The sequence below is a fragment of the Cupressus sempervirens genome, chromosome 9, assembly GCF_028749045.1.
Source record: "Cupressus sempervirens isolate cs-2001-9-10 chromosome 9, ASM2874904v1, whole genome shotgun sequence".
Taxonomy (NCBI): Eukaryota; Viridiplantae; Streptophyta; class Pinopsida; order Cupressales; family Cupressaceae; genus Cupressus; species Cupressus sempervirens.
Genome location: NC_143126.1, coordinates 299,292,224 through 299,311,683, shown reverse-complemented (window position 1 = coordinate 299,311,683; position 19,460 = coordinate 299,292,224). Strand labels below are relative to the sequence as shown.

Genomic DNA, 19,460 nt, shown 5'->3' with positions numbered 1-19,460 from the left:
CTGCCAATTCTTGCCTTTTTTCCATTAATTTCATATAGTATTCATCAATTACTTTCTGGGCTTCATCTTCTTCCAGGCTCCTGAATAAATCTCCGATTTCAATAGCCACATGGAGGTAATCTCCCAAACGTGGTGATTTTCTACATGTATGTATATACCCCTCTGGATCACAGTTTTTTTTGGCAAAATGATGTAACACATGAAATTCCTCCTATAATTTTCTATCAATCACTTCATAGGCTTTTGATGAAACAATGGATTCCTCTAGGGCAAGCGAAACTTGTCATGTCCAAAAGAATTTCCTTTCTATAACTTGCTTAACTCACAAGGTGGGAGGATCTATATAAAATATAACATTTAAGTATAACAAAGATCCTTTCTTATACTTCAAATTAAATTTAATATAATTACTATTAGGATGTTTGCAATAGGTTTCAACTTCATAGGAGTTATGATAAATATTCTAGATTTTTGGAATTTTTTAAAAATTTCAAACTTGCCAAATTTCAATAATCAAAAACCCTTCAACAACATTACCTCCCATAACCCTTCTTGGCTTTCTAAGGTCAAATTAAAACTTGAACAATGATTTTCTAATAATTCCAACATGTTTCATCACAAATCACTTAGTTTCAACTCCCTATCCTTGACTATCTTACCCCAGCTCTCGCTCACATCCCACACAAACTTGACTTCCCAGCAGGCCAAAATTGCTCAAACTCACTCTCAGACTTGGAGACTTCAAAATTGGTACCAACCAAGACCGCCTAAAACCACAAAGAAAAAGGAGGGGGTCGCTATTTGTAATGGATGATGGTGTGAAATCCTCACAACAAGATCTTTGGGAATGCCCAAAACAAGGATGCACAACTCTAAATTTCACTAGTGAATCAAAAAAGAATCTGGGACTCTTGGGAATCAACTATGTTGTAGGGGATTGGCAAGGAAACCTCGTTACTTTGGGTGCAAAACGTCTATGTGATGGGACCAATAATGAGGTAGAAGTTCAATTAGCTTTGAATACCCTTTTCAAGGAAAAAAAATTGCTAGTTGCTCATGTTCATTTCAAAGGGGATCCATTGATTGTTGTCAATGCAATTATCAAAAGGGAAATGTCAACATGGCATTTGAACAAATATAATTTTTTTAAACATAAAAGGGCTCTTGGTCGCGTCTGAGAATTAAAAAATATCATATTTGAAGCATGGGGTATACAATAGTGGATACTCTTTCAAATAGTGCCTTTCATTATTAGTAGATCAGTCAAGGGTTCTATTTGAAGATCTTCAAAATGTGGATATTGGGGATCTACTGGTCCACCACACCATTAGAGAACAACTCACTAAATGATGTGATAAAGGTGTCTATAATGAGTGCGAGTGGTGGTAATTAAAGCCATAAAGAGTCTTTCATTCTCATATGGAGTTCATTCAGTTTGAAGAGTGGTAAAGCAAAGAAGTGAACCAAGGAAGAAATGAAGGCCAATTTTTCTTTGATAAAGCTGAAGCAATGACTATACTTCAAGTGCGTATATAACGTCTACAAGAAGTCTTTAAGATTGAAGAGTCATTGTTTTGGCAAATCATAGACCATTTGAGTTAAGAATTTATGTAGACTGGACATAGATACAGCAGTAATATTGGTTCAACTTTCATGGCATGGTCTTCGAAATTAAGGTTGAAAGAAGAAACAATATGGGTGATGAAAGAGTGTGTTTGACCAAGGTGGTGTCATAGAATGGTGCAAATTCTAGCCATTGCAAAACTAGGGGTTGGTCTGTAAGCACAGTTGGGTAATTAGCACAGAGTGAGAGAAGGGGACAGACCTGCACACCCCTTTCTAGTCTGTAGTGCTTCAAGCAATCGAGAGGAGTATCATGTGGAGGACTTGATAGGATGGGACTCATTGAAGAAATTTTTGCACTTCGAGGAGGAGAAGATGAAAGAGGTGGCGAAGAAGTCGAGCAAATGGGTGAAATATGGTTCAGGGGACTTTTGGTACAACGGTCTCATGGGGAAACCAAGAAATCTATGAACAAGAATGAACACACCCTCTAGGCTTTTGGCTTTTTGTGTTGTTTTTTATGATGTAGTTGGGTTGGGCTTGTAAAGCTTCTGCATATTCTGCTATAAATCAAACTGATATAATGCCTTTCTTAGTGCTGAAGATGGTCTTGAATATACAGACTTGTATATGAAGTGTTACTTGGAGTGTAATAATTATTCTGAAAATGTTTTATTATTATCCCTGCTATAAATCGCATAAGGCAGTAATGTAGAGGAGCAGACTTGATTGTATTTTGTGTGTTCTCTATCCTCATTCTTACCTCATACTTATATAGCACCCAAGAGGCAGGTCCTTACAAAGGACATGACTCTTTCTAGGTCGGTCCTTATGTATAAACTAATGATAATATTCCAAGATCGGCATCTCCCAGAATTCATAATTAGTTAGTAATTATACTAACAACTATGCAAAATGGAACAATATTAAATGCTCCCAAGGAAGTCGTCGATTAGGTTAATCATTAAAGGTTATTAAAGAGGCAAATCTTACTAAGGATATTCATGCTTCACTGGATTTGTGCAATCTGTAGTTCAGATCAGTTCTGATATCAGAGTTACAGAATTAACACTTCCTCTTAACTTGATAATCATACTAAGAGATAACATATCTAGCATCATCAATTAAGATGAATAAGCATAGATTGATACTCTATTATCTATTTGAATTTTCTAAGCATGTGGTATAATTGAACACATGATACTATGTAATATTAGTATACCTGTGATATGACCTATCACTTATACTTGTGATAACAACATTGCATGGAATGCAATATACAGGATAAAATCTGGAGAATGATTAAATTCTTCCTTTATCCAAGTTGTGACTCATAGGTATTGGCAGGCCTATATCACAATATGATCTTGAGTTAAGATCTACCAATACACAGGATAAAATCCAGAGAATGATTTAATTCTTCCTTTATCCAAGTTGTGACTCATAGGCATAAAAATGTCTACATCACAATGTGCTCTTGAACTCATCCAAATCTTATAGTAGTTCTCTATTGTTCAGTACATTATATTAGAGATTGTCATCTCTCGTAATGTCTTTTACACAAGTGTTCATTATCTCAAAGATCGTCACCTCTTAGATAATGAATACAAATGGTGAAGCCCATAATAGTCAATAGCCTGACAAAAATAATTTAACACATAATTGTTTTATTAATAATTAAAGAATACAAATCTATTATAATTCAACCATACCAAGTCTTTTTCTAAAGTGATCTATCTTCACTCGAGAGAGGTTTGGTAAGAATATTTGTTGTCTAATCTGCAGTGCAAATGTATTCTAACTTGACAATTTTCCTGTCTACCATATCTCTTACATAATGGTAAGGAATTTCAATATGCTTGGACCTGTCATGAAAAATTGGATTCACAGAAAGCTTGATGGAACTGTGATTATCACAATGAATAATAGTAACTTTCTAAGCCAAACTGCTTCCTGAGAGGTCATTGTTGGTGCAATGTATTCAGCTTCTGTGGAACTCTGTGCTACTTATGTCTGTTTTCTGCATATCCATGATATCATCGCTGAGCCTAAACTGAAACAGCATCCTAAAGTGCTTTTCCTATTAGTAACACTTCCAGCCCAATCTGAGTCTATAAACCCATAAAGTCCAAGTCAACTTTCTCATACTTGAGCCCAAGGTTAAGAGTGCCTTGTAAGTATCTCATAATGTGTTTCACTGCAACTAAGTGAATCTTCTTTGGCTCACACAAACTAACTTAAGGCATTAACAGCATAGCAAATATCAGGTCTTGTATTTACCAAGTACATAAGAGACAAAATCATCTGCCTGTAAAGAGTAGAATCTATGGAGGGTGATTCTGTTGTTGCTTCCTTAAGTTTGTGTAGATTAGTCTCCATAGGAGAAGACATAGGTTTGCAATTCCACATTCCAAATCTCTTCAAGATGTCTAATGTATACTTTCCTTAATTAAGTATAATGCTGTCAGAAATCTGCCATACTTCCAGTCATAGGAAGTAATGAGGGAGTCCTAAATCTTTCATTTCATATTCTCTAATTAGATCTTTCTTGCATTGATCTAGAAGATGATCACCTATTGTTAGTAAATCATCAGCATATAGTATCAAAATTATATCATCTTTATCCTTTTAATAATAGAGATTTGGATCAGCTTCATTCTTGGAGAATCCTAAACTCTGAGATATTTATCAATTCTTTCATACCATGCCCTTGGAGCCTGTTTAAGCCCATAGAGAGCTTTCTTGAGCCTGCAAACAAAAACTTTAAGGTTATGAGTTTGAAATCCTTCAAGTTGTTCCAAATATACCTCTTTTGTAATCTTTCCATTCAGAAATGTTGTTTTCACATTCATCTAATGTACTTTCCATCCCTTTGATGTTGCAATAGCTAGGACTGCTCTTACAAAGATGTATCTGGCAGCTGGAGCAAAGGTTTCTTCATAATCAATTCCCTTCTTCTGAGAGAATCCTCTGGCTACAAATCTAGCTTTATATTTTTCAATGCTACCGTTAGTAGCATGCTTGATTTTAAATATCCACTTAGAAGAAACAACAAATTTTCCTTCACGCCTTGGAGCAATTTCCCAAACATCATTCTTAATAATGGATTGGTATTCTTCCATCATAGCATCCTTCCAAGCTGTATGTTTAATAGCATCTAAAACATTGGTTGGTTCTGATTTAGATAAATCACTAATGTTTGTTGCATAACTAGAAAATCTTTGGGGTTTTTTTCTTTCTTTGAAGGTTCCAGATGGTGCAGCAAAGTCTTGTGCTTCCTCTACAATCTTAATAGCCCAAAGTGGTCTTTTCTTAGGATTTTGAATTTCCTCAAGATTAAGATTTTGAATTTCACCTTCAATTTCTTCAATGTTCTTCCTCTGAAACTTAGATTCATGATTTTCTTCAGAACTAGGTATATGTGTAGGATCTTCAGAACTTGGGGCTCTTTTGAATGCTAAATCTTCTTCAAATATTACATCCTATAAGAATTTGGTATGGCTCTAATACCATGTAAGAATTTGCCTTAGGGCAGAATTCACCCAAGACCAAGAAGCACAATAACTAGCACAAAAGACCAATAGAGTATGATCAGAATAACGATATGAGAATGAATAATGTTCTCAGATATTGGATATTGGATATCGGATACAAATTACACTAGGAGTGCCTGTATATAAAGGCCTCTAGACTACTTAGGAGTTAGCACACTGATAAGTCTTACAACGAGGCACATGTCCACTAGAGGTGGATTATCCTCCGTTAAGCATAGGAGTTAGTGCGATGATGAGAGGATAAGCCTACAAAGGTGTAGCACGTAAAATTATGTTGTAGACACCATGTTCTAAAATAAGAGTGCAAATAACTGTTTTGTCAACATGACAACTCAGTTAATTATGCAAACTCCAGTGTTGTAGACACCATGTGCTTAATTAGAGTTGCTCACTCCAGTGTTGTCAACATGACAACTCAAATGAGTACGCAAACTCCTAAGTGTCTAACCTAAGATATTATAAAATAACGCATTTATTCTAAGTAAACTTAAGTAAAGCGTAAATAATAATTATTTACACTAACACATCCCTACTAATTTCAATGTTTTTCTGACCAGGTATGAAAACTCTATATGCTTTAGATATTTCACTATACCTGACAAAAATACCTTTCCTCCCAGAGGGTTCTAACTTAGTTCTCTTTTCCTTTGGAACATGTATGTATACTGGGCACCCAAATATCCTAAGATGACTTATATTTGGTTTAACCTTAGAAAAGACTTCTTCAGGAGTTATATCTCTAAGGTGGGAGTGAGGACTTTTGTTCTGAATATATACAGCAGTACATGAGGCTTCTGCCCAAAGATAATATTCTAAATTTTGGTCAAATATCATAGCTCTTGCTGCTTCTATAATTGTTCTATTCTTCCTTTCTGCTACCCCATTTTGTTGTGGGTTATAAGGAACAGGATACTCCCTCTTAATTCCTACTTCTTTACAAAAATCTTTAAACAAATCTAAAGTATATTCCCCTCCATTATCAGTCCTAAGAGTTTTAACTTTGTGTCCTGATAGGTTTTCAGTTAAGGATTTAAATTCTTTAAATCTCTTAAGGATTTCTTTTGTTTCTTTACATTTTAAGAAGTAAATCCATATTTTCCTAGAGAAATCATCTATAAAAAGTATATATTACCATAATCCTCCAAGAGAAGGAACAGACATAGGTCCACATAAATCTGAGTGGACTAATTCTAAAACATTGTTAGTTTTTCTAGTGCTATCTTGAAATGGACTTTTGGTGTTCTTACCTAAAGCGCATCCTTTGCATATGCTTAAATGATCTTTATTCCAATTAGGTAAACCAATAAGCATCTTCTCCATAGTTGATAGCGCTTTGAAGTTTAGATGTCCTAACCTTCTATGCCACATTTTGTTTATATCAGCAGCTTCATGAATTACGGCTTGAATAGGTTCTATATTTAATTCATACAAGTATCCCTTTCTTTGACCAATCAACTTTGATTTCTTAAATAAAGAGTTCTTAGACCAGGTCATTACTTTACTATCCATGAATGCAACATTATGTCCATCATCTTCAAGTATTGTAACAAAGATTAGATTCCTCTTTATTCCTGGTACATAGAGTACTCTTTTGAGATGGAGAGAAATACCCGACTTTAGTTTCAAGGTGCAATTCCCAATTCCTTTGACTAAATGAGTGGAATTATCACCTATGATAACTTCGTCATTAACTTCTTCGATACTGAGTCTAGTACTTCTTTGTATCTGATAATGTGTCGAGATGATCCACTATCAATTACCCATGCTTTGCTTGATACTTCATTTGATAGTGCAGAATACAATACAAGTTTCTAGGGATCATAGTTTTCCTCTTTCCTAGTAACGTTTGTACAATTTACTTGTTGCTTGGTATTCTTAGGGCAATTACATCTATAGTGTCCAAATCTTTCACATTTGAAGCATTTTATCTTGGATAAATCTCTTCTAGGTTTGTCATTTCTTTGATTACCCTTCTTCTTCTTGGAGTGCTTCTTCTTACCTTTATTCACCTTCACTTTTCAATTTTCCTCCTATCTTGAGTTGCCTAGATTCTTCTTGAAGGCAATCTCCTTTAAGTCTATTAAGTCTGGAAGATTCTTCTTGAAGGCAATCTCCTTTAAGTCTATTAAGTCTAGAAGTTTGTCTCTAGCACTTACTCCTTGTGAGAATATTTCCCATGAATCTGGTAATCCATCTATTGCCATTAATGTTAATTCTTCATCATCAATTATGTACCCAACGCTTGTAAGTTCATCTCTTAGACTAGCCACCCTTAGGAAGTATGAATTCATAGGTTCTCCCTTCCTTACTTTTATATGATTTAATTGCCTTTTTAATGACAGGGTTCTGGTCTTATTATTAGCCTCATATGCATTGATTAGTGCACTCATCATTTTGAATATCGTTTGTTGTTTCATTAGCATAGGTATTATATCATTTTTTACTCTATCTAATATGATTCTCATGGCTTTCTTGTTTCCTTTGATCCAAGTAGTTTTATTAGGTTCAATATCAGGTTGCTTGGATTCCTTATTAACGAACTGTGATACATCATTTTTGTCAAGAGCCATCATAATTCTAACATGCAATGAAATTGTCTTTACCATCAAATCTATCTTCGGGTCTGATTGCATTAGCCATTGCAGTCATTGTAGGTAGAAGAATAATGCTAGATATGAATTAAGTCTGATTACTAATTTGCAGAGCCAAGGTTCGACTACCAAAGCTCTGATACCATGTAAAGTTTCTGCAAATTCTGTTATAAATCAAACTGATATAATGACTTTCTTAGTGCTGAAGATGGTCTTGAATATATAGACTTGTATGTGAAGTGTTACTTGGAGTATAATAGTTATTCTGAAAATGTTTTATTATTATCCCTGCTATAAATCGCATAAGGCAGTAACGTAGAGGAGCAGACTTAATTGTATCTTGTGTGTTTTCTATCCTCATTCTTACCTCATACTTATATGGCACCCAAAAGGCATGTCCTTACAAAGGACATGACTCTTTCTAGGTCGGCCCTTATGTATAAACAAATGATAATATTCCAAGATCGGCGTCTCCCAGAATTCATAATTAGTTAGTAATTATACTAACAACAATGCAAAATGGAACAATATTAAATGCTCCCAAGGAAGCCACCAATTAGGTTAATCATTAAAGGTTATTAAAGAGGCAAATCCTATTAAGGATATTCATGCTTACTAGATCTGTGCGATCTGTAGTTCAGATCAGTTATGATATCAGAGTTACAGAATTAACAGGGCTTGGGAGGGCTTTTGAGCAAATCCCATTTTGTTTAGATGAATTTAGCAGGTGTAAGATTTTGGTGGTTTTCAGGCATAGAAAAAGCTTTTCTACTAATGTGTATTTTTGTTTGTTGTAGGATTTTTCTAGTGGTGTTTAGACGGTGACCATATGGCCTGTGTATAGTTGATACTGAATCTCTAAAGCGGTTGTTGGCAAGATAGTTGTTTCAATATTTTTCTCATGGCTGGTTTATTTTCTAAATGTAATACTGCTACCTTTGATATTCATAATACGGACCTATTTATTCTATGACATAAGCTATGAAAAGAAATAGCACAAAACAATAATATGTTAAAAGGGCCTAGAATTTTTGAAAAACTATAATAGGTATTACCACAAAGCTAATTTTCAAAATTGGATTGAACTCAACTTCAATCCACTATAAAACCAAAATGCTATAAATTCATTTCAAGGAAAAGCACAATAGATGTTTTTGTATAAACTGATCTTCATGAACATTTGTAATTCTTACGTCCAATGTTAAAAGTATTAAATAATTTAATGTTTCTTAATGCTCATCCTAATTAAATTAGTTTGTTTCTAATTCTGTCTTCAGTTCATGAGTGTTTCTTTTAGAAACATCGTCATATAATCTGGGTTATAAATATAGCTTTTTGTCTCTATTGTAAATATTGTTTTGAAATAGTACGGTACAAGAGCAGGTCAATGGAGTTCTTTAAGGTTTGGAAAATTTGAGCCTTCTTCCTGGAATCTTTCCAGAAATTCTTTTGATTTTCTAAATAACAAGAGTCATTACTGCAATTTTCGAAGGGTTTTCTGGAGTAAGAAATGGAAGATTTTTAAAAAATCCAGTATTCTGCAAATCAGAGGAACTTGATTCAGTTTTCTGTGAATCCGCGCAGATTTGAGGATTTGCAGCTCCACAAATCGAATCTCCTCAAACCATGTAGGTTTGTTCCACAGCACAATTAGTCATAGACAGTGCCATTTTTCAGACAGGGTTTCTACATTTATTTTATGTTTTCACATGACATATTGGTCATGTTTTCTCCTACAACAAAGGTTTTCCTCACACTTTTGTGCAACATATTTGGTCACATTTTCATCTGCAACAAAGAGTCTATCTTTCTTTGCTATCGTCACTGCTAGCCCGCAGCCTGCGCCTGTCATGTTTCTTGCAAATGGATCTGCACTTGCATTCAATTTGGCAAAACCCGGGTCTGTTGCATGTGATTTTTTTTTATGGTGACTTGTCTTTTTGGGTTTGGACATCCTCAGAAATATTGTTCACAAGAAGGATTTGTTTCTTGTGATGGATTTTATTATTTTTTCCAAAAAACTACTGTTGGGTTTTTATAATTTTTTCCCCAAAAATTATATAAAGGTCTTATAATTTTTACTCAAAAATATCTGGGTTTTGTTATTTTTTCCTCAAAAAATTACTGTTTAGTTTTTTCAACTCTCCTTAAAAATTGTTAGTGTGTTTTTTCAATTTTCTCGTTAAGAATCATTTTTGAGTTTTGATCCCAATTTCTCCTCAATAATCATGCCTAGTTTTTTTAATTTTCTATTGAAAAGTTGATTCTAAGTGTGTTGCTGGTCTCAGGGTTTTTAATTGTCCCTTGCAGTTTGTGTCAGGTGGTGGTGCTCATCTGCAAAAGTTTTTGCCCCCCTTTTTTAACAAAATCATGGCAATGCTTTCTCATTGAAGTCATAGTTTCAATTTCAGAAGTTGAACTCAGTGTCTCTGGCTACAAGAACAGTTTTTGTTTTCCCAACGATAGGTCAGGAAGTTTATGGCTATCTTGGTCATATCCAAAAGTTTTGCAGAATCAAGGAGGGTCTTAGTAGCAGGCTCATTTGCCCAAGCATTCTGAAGAGAAAGGGGTAGACTGATATGCATTCATGACCAGAAGGGAGCAGCCTTCTATGCATTTGTGACCAAAAATCCTGTAAATTCTGTCTTTTGTAGGGTAGTTATACGATGAGCATTAAGGGAAGGTATTAGATAATGTAATGTTCCTTTAATGATCATCCTACGTAGTTTAGTTTGTTTCTAATTCTGGCTTCAGTTCACATTTGTTTCCTTTTATAACATCGTCATGTAATCTCTTACAAAGAGTCTTTCGTATTTATTGTAAATATCGTTTTATAATAACAAAATGTACTCTTCCTACATCCACTACAAACCAAAATGTCACTAAACTATGCAGCCACAGAACCCTGGGATGCTGATAAGATTTCTCTCACTACCATCAGGGCATTGGTCAAACTAAAGGGAAAGACTTACACATGAAGTCTTATAAAATGCCTTCAAGTTGATGGGAAAGTCTTAACTTTATTGGGGATCTATCTTTCTGAAGAAATATATGTCTCAAAGCTTCTTTGTTATAACAATTTATTCTCGACACTGATCTTTTGAGGATGCAATAATCTAGATTCTATATAGAAGTGTCAAGACTCAATCTTCACACGTACAAGAGCAATTGAATTGCAAAACAGGGGGAGACTGGTAATATGCATCTTTTCCAATCAGTTTCTAAGGGAAAAAAGTGAAATATTAATATTCATTTTTTTAAAAAGGAAAAATCAAATGACCTACCTTTATCTCCACCTTTCAGGTTACAATCCAACCAAGCAAGGGAGAGAGGAAATGCTGGCAAGATGATATCATGATGAACATACATATTAGAACCACCCTCTTCAGTTTGTTCCTCATATACCCAGATCTGCCAATTCCCAAACAACAAAACAATTGTCGCACCATTATCAATAACAGTAGCAAATAGTCACAAGTCAATCAAAAGAAAATATTAAGAAATTTATACTTGCCTCTAGATGGCTAACTTCATCTTCATTGCGAGCACATATTATAATTTGGTCAGAAGGTTTTATTGTCATGTCCTCAATCTCATCTTCATCATCATCCTACAATGTAATCAATGAAATGAAGCCATTCAAGATCTATTTGTGCAATCATTTATTCTTTTGCACTGAATTCTGAATTGTTATTAGTTTGTGCTGAATTCTGAATCAACCAACACTATTAAATTACAAGACTTACAACTGCAGAGGGATATTTTCCCATGTCACTGCTTGGGTTGTAAAATCCACCAACAGAACCATTCCCAAAAATATCAACGCCTGAAGATTTTCCAACAAGAGTCCTAAGAAAATCGCTTTAAAAGCTATATATTTTTCATGGAAATCAAACATATAAATGATAATAACAGTTATTAAAAGTTCTGTATATTTGAGTATCTAACAAAGTATCCTTGGGCTTCATTAAATATTTTTGTGTAAGAACTATGTTAAAACCATATACCTTCATCGTCATCATCATAATGTTCCATGTCAAGTTCTTTAAGGCCATCTGCAATATCATCAACCTTCAGCTCCCTTGGAAACTCAACTGATTTATTTCCAATAGCGTCTGCTGCTGCTAGTGCCATTGCCACTGCATCTTTACGCTTATCAGTTTCAACCACCATATCTTCATCTTCTTCCTCACTGTTATTTTCTTCCTCACTTGATTCATTGTCATCACTGCATTCACAAAGAGTGTGAATAGAGTAAATCGGTAGCCAAAAAGGAAGCCAATCAGAATTCTATGAATATAAAGGACAGGAAAACAGACAGCTCGCATGACAAAATAAGCAATGTAATAAATATTTTGTAATCATCTATATATGTAATGAGATCAAAAAATGATTTTGCATGGTATACTCAGTTACCTGAGAATAGATCAGCATTGACCCAATTGTGGTCCAGCTGGCACACCTCAATTAATTTTCTTATATGTACAATGATCTTGATCGAGGTAAGGATGATTATACAAACTGTTACATCTCCATGACAACAGCTACAAGTCTACGAGCACTAACTGTTTTTATATATTTCATGTTATGTCCACTTAATAGTTATGTTCTACAATTTTGTTATTATGTGTTGGCGTTCCTTTTTACAAATTTGGATCAGTTAGAGTTTAGTTAACAACATTAATTGACAGAAAATCACAATAGAGATGTATACTTTGTGGATGATGGGTCCAATAGTTATCCATGATGTATACAATCGTAGATGGTGGGTCCGGGGTGAACGTTCTCCCTGAGGAGACATGGAAGAAACTGGGCAACCCTCTGGCTGCCCACATTCAACCTGTTTGTCATCAACCAGCAGGGGATAAAGCCCCTAGGGACCCTGGTGACTTAACAAGTAACCATCGCAATGCAACTATTTGTGCTTGATTTCTTGGTGATTCCCTTGAAGAAAAAGGGATACAACGCCATTCTTGGAAGAGGATGGCTCGTGGCAGCAAAGGTGAATCACAATTGGAGGAAAAATATTTTGTCGATGGAAAGTGGCGGGCAGAAGTTTGCCATTGATCTCCAAACTTAGATGGTAAGTGAAGAAATGGTGTCGTCGTCGGAGTCCAAGTCAAACAGGGAACATCGGATGGATGAGGGCAGAACCCATATGGATCCAAAGACGATTTGGAATTAGAGGAATGTTCGAGAGATGAGACCAATTCAATGAATGGACTTTTTCATTGGCAAATAGAAAACTATGAGCTCTTTCATGCTTACATGCTTGGCATTGAGGAACCTGAAGATGAGGAGGAGGTATTTCCACTAGAGTTTGGGGAATACAAAGAAGGCAACACGGAGATCAACGAGAGTCCCGCTCATTGCTTTGAAGGGAAAGCTATTAGATACAAAGAGCCATTAGTGGAGGCTACCAATCTTGGCGACGCGGAGAATCCGAAGAACATACTTGTTGGAGACAACTGGAACCCCGTACTCAAGGTGGTAGCATTTAAAATCTTTATGGAGCATAGAGATGTATTTTCCTGGACTTACAAGGATTTAAAAGGGGTCCTGCCAAAGATGTGCGTCCATTTCATACCTTTGGTCCCCGGAGCCATACCTATGCGAAAGCGATCATACAAAATGAACAAGAACTACTCAGCACACATAGATGAGGAAATACAACGAATGTTGGAAGCCGGCATAATATTCAAGATCCAAACAAGCGAGTGGGTGTCACCAATCATAATATCCATGAAGAAAGACGGGATCCAAATCTGGATATGTGTGAACTTTCGGTGCCTGAATGTGGTCAAAATAAAAGATCCCTTCTCGATCCCGTTTACCGACACAATTTTGGAAGAAGTGGTAGGACACGAGATGTATTCCTTCATGAATGGATTCTCTGGCTATAACCAGATCTCCATTGCTGAAGAAGATAAACTGAAAACTACCTTTGCGGTGGAGGATGGAGTATATACTTACAACCGAATGCCCTTCGGATTGTGTAACGCACCTGCTACGTTTCAGAGGATTATTTTACACATTTGACAAAATGTCAGTAGGCAACTTCCGAGCATTTTTTGATGATTGGTCCATCTTCAGTGGACAAGACAACCACTTGAAGGCACTCCAAGAATGTATGTAGAGGTGTCGGCGGGCAAGGCTAGCATTGAATCCTAAAAAGTATCAGTTCATGGTTCCTCAAGGCAAACTACTTGGGCACATTGTTTGCAAGTCAGGATTGAAGACCAACCCGGACAAAGTAAGGGTGATCGTGGAAATGGAAGCCCCAACAGAGGTTACTGGAGTCAAGTCTTTTCTCGAGCATATTGGAAACTGTAAACATTCATAAAGAACTACGCCCAAATTGCTCTTCCCCTGGAAAAGTTGACACAGAAGGGAGAATCGTACATTTGGAGCTCCAAGCAGGAGACTGCCTTCACAAAGTTGAAGAATAGATTGTTGGGGGTGCCCATCTTGGCATACCCAAACTAGGACAAGGAGTTCCACGTCCATGTGAACGCTTCTAACTTCACCATAGGTGCAATGTTGGCACAAACTAGTGACCATGGCTTGGATCACCCAATATATTTCAGAAGCGGGCTACTTTCAAAGGCTGAGAAGAATTACAGCGCCACTGAAAGGGAGGCCCTCGGGATGGTGTACTCAGTACAAAAATTTCGACATTACCTCTTGGTTACACCATTCACCTTCTACATGAACCACTAGGCATTGATGTACCTGGTGAACAAACCAATTATCCAAGGCAGGATTAGTAGATGGTTGTTACTACCACAGGAATTCGCCTTCACCATTATTGTGCGACCCGGGAAGAGTCATGCCATTGCGGACGAGTTCTCCTGAATCAGGTCCAAAGAACCACCGGAGGGGGTCAATGATGATTTTTCGGATGCACAATTGTTCAGGATCGCCATTCTTCCAAGGTGGTACAAGTCTATGGGGGAATATCTGTCCATGTCTCAATTTCCGACAAAGATGCCGCCAGGTGAAAAGCAAAAGTTAGTGTTAAGAAGCCGGACTTTCCAACTGATAAATGGTCTCCTATATAAGATGGGCCCAAACCAAGTGCTAAGGCGATGTGTGATGAAAGAGGAAGTGTGGAGTGTTCTGAGGGAAGCACATAAAGGTCGGCAGGCGGCCACATGGGGCCTGACACAACAGCCCGGAAGGTTTTGCTTGCGAGATTAAGGTGGCCCACACTTTGCAACGATGCACAGGAATAGGTGTTAAGTTGTGATACATGCCAGAGAACCAGCAAACCACTCAAGAGGGGCTTCATGGCGTTAAACCCATCCCACGCCCAAGAGTTGTTTGAAAGTTGGAGACTGGACTTCGTGGGTCCGCTGAAGGCCAGTAGGGCCCAACGTTGTCGATACGTGGTGGTGGCCACTGAATATTAAACAAAATGGGTAGAGGCACAGGCACTACCCGACAACTCTACAATAAGTACGACAAAGTTTTTGTATGAACAAATCATCACACGGTATGGCATACCCATCCAGTTAACAAGTGACAGAGGAGGTCACTTTGTGAATCACGTGATCAGATTATTAACAACATAATTCCAAATTTTTCATTCGTTGTCAAGTCCATATTACCCATGAGCCAATGGCCAAGTAGAAGCAACTAACAAAATTCTCGTGGCCATCATCTATAAATCATGCGGGGTAGAACAAGCAGACTAAGAGGAAAAATTTCCCTTGGTATTGTGGGCCTACCGCACAACATTCAAAGTCACAATTGGACAAACACCGTTCTAGTTAATGTTTGGCCAAGAAGTTGTGGTACCAGCTGAATTCGTGGTCCCGAGACTCTGGATTGCAATTGAAAATAGACTCGAAGATATGGAAAGTCTACGTAAACACCTGTATCAACTAAACAAATTGGATGAACACATTAACAGCGCAATGGGCGACGAAGGTGGCGCAGACATGTTGAAAGGCATGGCACGACAAACATTTGAAAAGAACAAGTTTCCAACCAGGCCAATTAATGCTTCGGTACAATGGTCGCAATGAGATAAAACTGGGAAAATTCAAGGTTAAATGACTTGGACCGTATAAAATCAGGGAAGTTGGCGACAATGGTTCTATAAAACTATGGACCTTGGACGGGCAAGAAATTCCTGACGCCATCAACGGATCAAAGCTAAAAATTTATCATGAACAACAAGAAGGCGCAGCCAGGGGTGATAGTAGCTAAAATCTAGACTTGAAAAAAAAATTTGAAAAATAAAGGAAGAAAAAAATCGGGGATGTCTCGCGGAAAACACCCATGGACAATGCTCGTGGGAAAGTGTCCCATGAGAATGTGTAAATGCCTACCACGGTTAGTGTAAAAAACAGCAAGGCATAATCTACATGACATGAACTCCCACGGACTAGCAAGAGGAAAAGAGTTTAAACCCCCGTGGAGGTTGACAGGAAAATAAAACAAGAACCCACAGAGCACTTTGCAAAGATCATCTGCGGAGAAAGGGAAAAATAAGGAGGGGCACCCACGGAGAAGAACAAAACAGAACGCAAAACATTTTCGCATAGATTCCCACGAAGCAAGGAAGATTCAAGGGATCCTGCGTTAAGCTGAAAGCAGAGAGGGGAAGTAAAAGTCAACCAGAAACAAAAGCGTCTGTAAAGAGCTAAGGCACACAGTCACGAAGCACGAAAAAAAAAACTCCCACGAGAACACGGACGCTACAGGAAAAAAGATAAAGGGGACAGCAGCCACTAAGAAGGAGAAAGCAAAACACCGACAGAAAAGTGAAAAACCGATAGGTCAATAACAGTGCCACCTTTGTGAACACCTCATTTCCTTGGAATGAATTATTGTGGGCCTGCAATAAATAGAATTGAAGACGCTAAATCTTCTTGACTTCATAGTTGCAAGGGCACATCCCACGGAGCAGAATAGAAGTCCATGGCGAAGTGAAAGGCATCCCCAGAAAAGCATCTAGCGTGAAAGGAAAAAGGTCCGCCCATCTGCGAAGAAGTGAAAGCCCTAACCGTCGTCGTTACAATAAAGACAAAACACAAGACGGTTAATCAGTTAGTATGCATTCTACAGGGAAAAGAAGACAGTGGAAGGATCAGTTGAAGGGGAATAGTGTTGAGATGGACAAAAATGCAAGAGTGTTAACCTCAGGAATCCATGTTGCAGGGTCGGCAGCATCGAGCAGCAAGAAGCAGAAGGTGAAGGTTGACTTGTCACATCTCACAGTTCAGTTTGAAGGGCTGAATGGTAGTGAGTGTCGGAGATGGTAGCAAGAAATGGCGGACACGGACTTAATCAAGCAAATTCTGATCCGTACCCAAGTACATTGGGCAATACAACTCCCCGTGTTCTCCATTAAGTTGTTTGAGACAATCATAAGAACTATGATCAAAACCTACAACAGAACAAGCACGTTTGTATACAAGAAGCATTGTATGACAATCTCCCTCAAAGCCATGGATTTCAGCAGGGTTCTTGGCATTCCTGGCCAATAAGGTCATGAAGTGGTGACCACAAACCACAAACTACCGCAAGAGCGCAAGGAGTATTGGGTAAAATTGGTGGGATGTGACCTCACACCAGAGGAATTTGAGTCTGTTGTAAGAGGTACCAAGAGTCAAGGACTACGGCGGGATTTCATCCGAGAGGGCCATTGGAGATGTATGATGGATGTAATAAAAAGCAGGTTAACCAAGGCGAGTAGGGCCTCAGTTATCACCCTGCCTCAGATTACATTCATGACTGGCATCATGAATGGTACTATGTATGATTGGGCCACCGTCCTCGTAGATAGAATAGAGAAGTTCATGACATTACAGCATCGGACATTTTATATGCCGTATCATGCCATCGGTTTGTTTCTGGAAGCAGCCCTTCATCAAATTCTAGCCAACGATTTTGAAGTCCCACCAAGAGGGAAATTAGGGCTAGGAGAACCCCCAGTATTCTACTGAAGGCATTTGGACACGAGTGGCACAGTAGCTGGTCAGAAGAGGGTATTGCAAGGTTTAGATGTGTACGGTGACACGGATAGCAAAAGGGAGGAGACCACAGAGGGTAGTGGGACCGATTTAGAGGAAGAGAGAACATCGGCAGAGGCTGCGAACGATGCAACAGTTAGAGGGTCCACACTTTTCACTCCTCCCCAGTTGCCGACTTCGGCACGCTTGACATCCACCACCCCACTTATTCCTCCATTTGGCTAGAGGCATGCGCCAATTGTCATGACTCCACCCACGGCCATGACAGAAACAATAGGTGTTATGACTCCACAGAACGTCTCAGTAGATCCAGTACCACCAGACTTAGTAGCAGCAGTGCCAACGACAGGGTTAGTGGAGATGCAAGCACCAGAGACCGAGCCTCAAGTTTGACTAGATGTGGTCAGCTCTGATGTTGTTGTCACCATAGCTTCATCTTTGTTGGTCGAGGCCCAGCCAACTTACCCAGCCAATCAAGAGTGTTGGAATGACCCAAACAGCACAGCGAAAGAATGTCGAGGTGATGGACCGAGCTAGTGCATTTTTGAGACAACAATTCCAACTCATTCCTGTAGATGTCAGTTCCTCCATTCAGTCCCCAGGGCAAGGAGAGGTATCCCCAGGAGTAGCTACCATGTTAGTGTCGTAGGAGGCGAGAGTACCACAATTTGAGGATGCGCCCGAAAATGAGGAGGTCGCACCAGATGTGGACATGGCTACCACAAAAGAGGCAGAGATGGATACAGATATGGAGCAGGATGCCAACACTGAGGACAGAGAGGATTATGGGTCAGATGAAGAGAGATGCAGGGCATACATCAAAGCCATGGAGGTTGTGTTGGAGAGAGGTCGAATTGTTGGGCATCAGGCTTTGACCCGTAGGAGGGAGTTGAAATTGGTCCGAGCCTATATTCAGAGGGTCTGTCCGAAGCATTTTCCCTCTTGCTTTGAGTCCAGAGGATGGTCAGTCGTGGAAACACCAGAGACGTTGGTTGATTGGGCTATAGAGCCTGAGTTGGAATCGTGCAACAATGCTATGAAGAAGCTTGCACATGAGATAGTAGGGGCATATAAAGATATCTACTATGCTCATCGATGTGCGGAGGTAGATAGGGAAGCAAAGAGGGTTGCAGTTGCGAGGTCCAAGGCTATCGAGGTAGAAGCTCAAGAGAAGCTAACTGCTAAATTGGTTAGCCAACAGGCAGCATGGGCGGCCGAGAGAGCAGCGCTCTTGCGAGACAAGGAAAAAGTCGAACAAGGATTGCAGGTGGCCCAGACTCAAGCCATGGAGGCAACACTTCTCCTGAAGGAGGCGGTGGAAGTTAACACACGGACGAAAAAGGACTTACAGATACGTACTAATCAAGTTTACGAGTTGTGTTAGCAACTAAACACTCCAGGGACGCAACCTCCTCCCTAGTCTATGTGGTTTCTATGTTTGTATGTTGTCTCCTAGTTTTGTCAATTTTGAGTCGCCAGGAGACGACAATTCTTTTTTGGGGGGGATGATGTTGTCCAGCAAACTAGGTAGTTAGATGGTTACCGAGACACACTTGTGTTGTTTCATTAGCACCATATCGGATATTATAAATGTGGCTTTCACTTATGTATTTGGCATCATTGTATGGAACATTGCTGTTATGTACCAAAGCATTTGATTAATAAATAGTATTTTACTTTGATAAGTTATTATATGTTTCTTTCCTGTTCACCTACGGGCTGAACATACTTAAGCATGAAAGGGCCGATCAGTTCACAGGACTATTTAA

The 19,460-nt window shown here is 38.4% G+C and overlaps 1 protein-coding gene across 1 annotated transcript in view; it reads right to left on the bottom strand.

The window, feature by feature from the left end:
* Positions 1-19,460, bottom strand: part of LOC149538585 (uncharacterized) — a 164,681-nt gene that overhangs the window by 134,203 nt on the left and 11,018 nt on the right. The window contains exons 3-6 of the mRNA XM_089799892.1: positions 11,716-11,936; positions 11,455-11,534; positions 11,223-11,318; positions 10,993-11,119 (exon numbers count right to left, since the gene is read on the bottom strand). Of these exons, the coding sequence (XP_089656018.1) occupies positions 10,993-11,119; positions 11,223-11,318; positions 11,455-11,534; positions 11,716-11,936 (524 nt within the window). The remainder of the gene's footprint in view (positions 1-10,992; positions 11,120-11,222; positions 11,319-11,454; positions 11,535-11,715; positions 11,937-19,460) is intronic.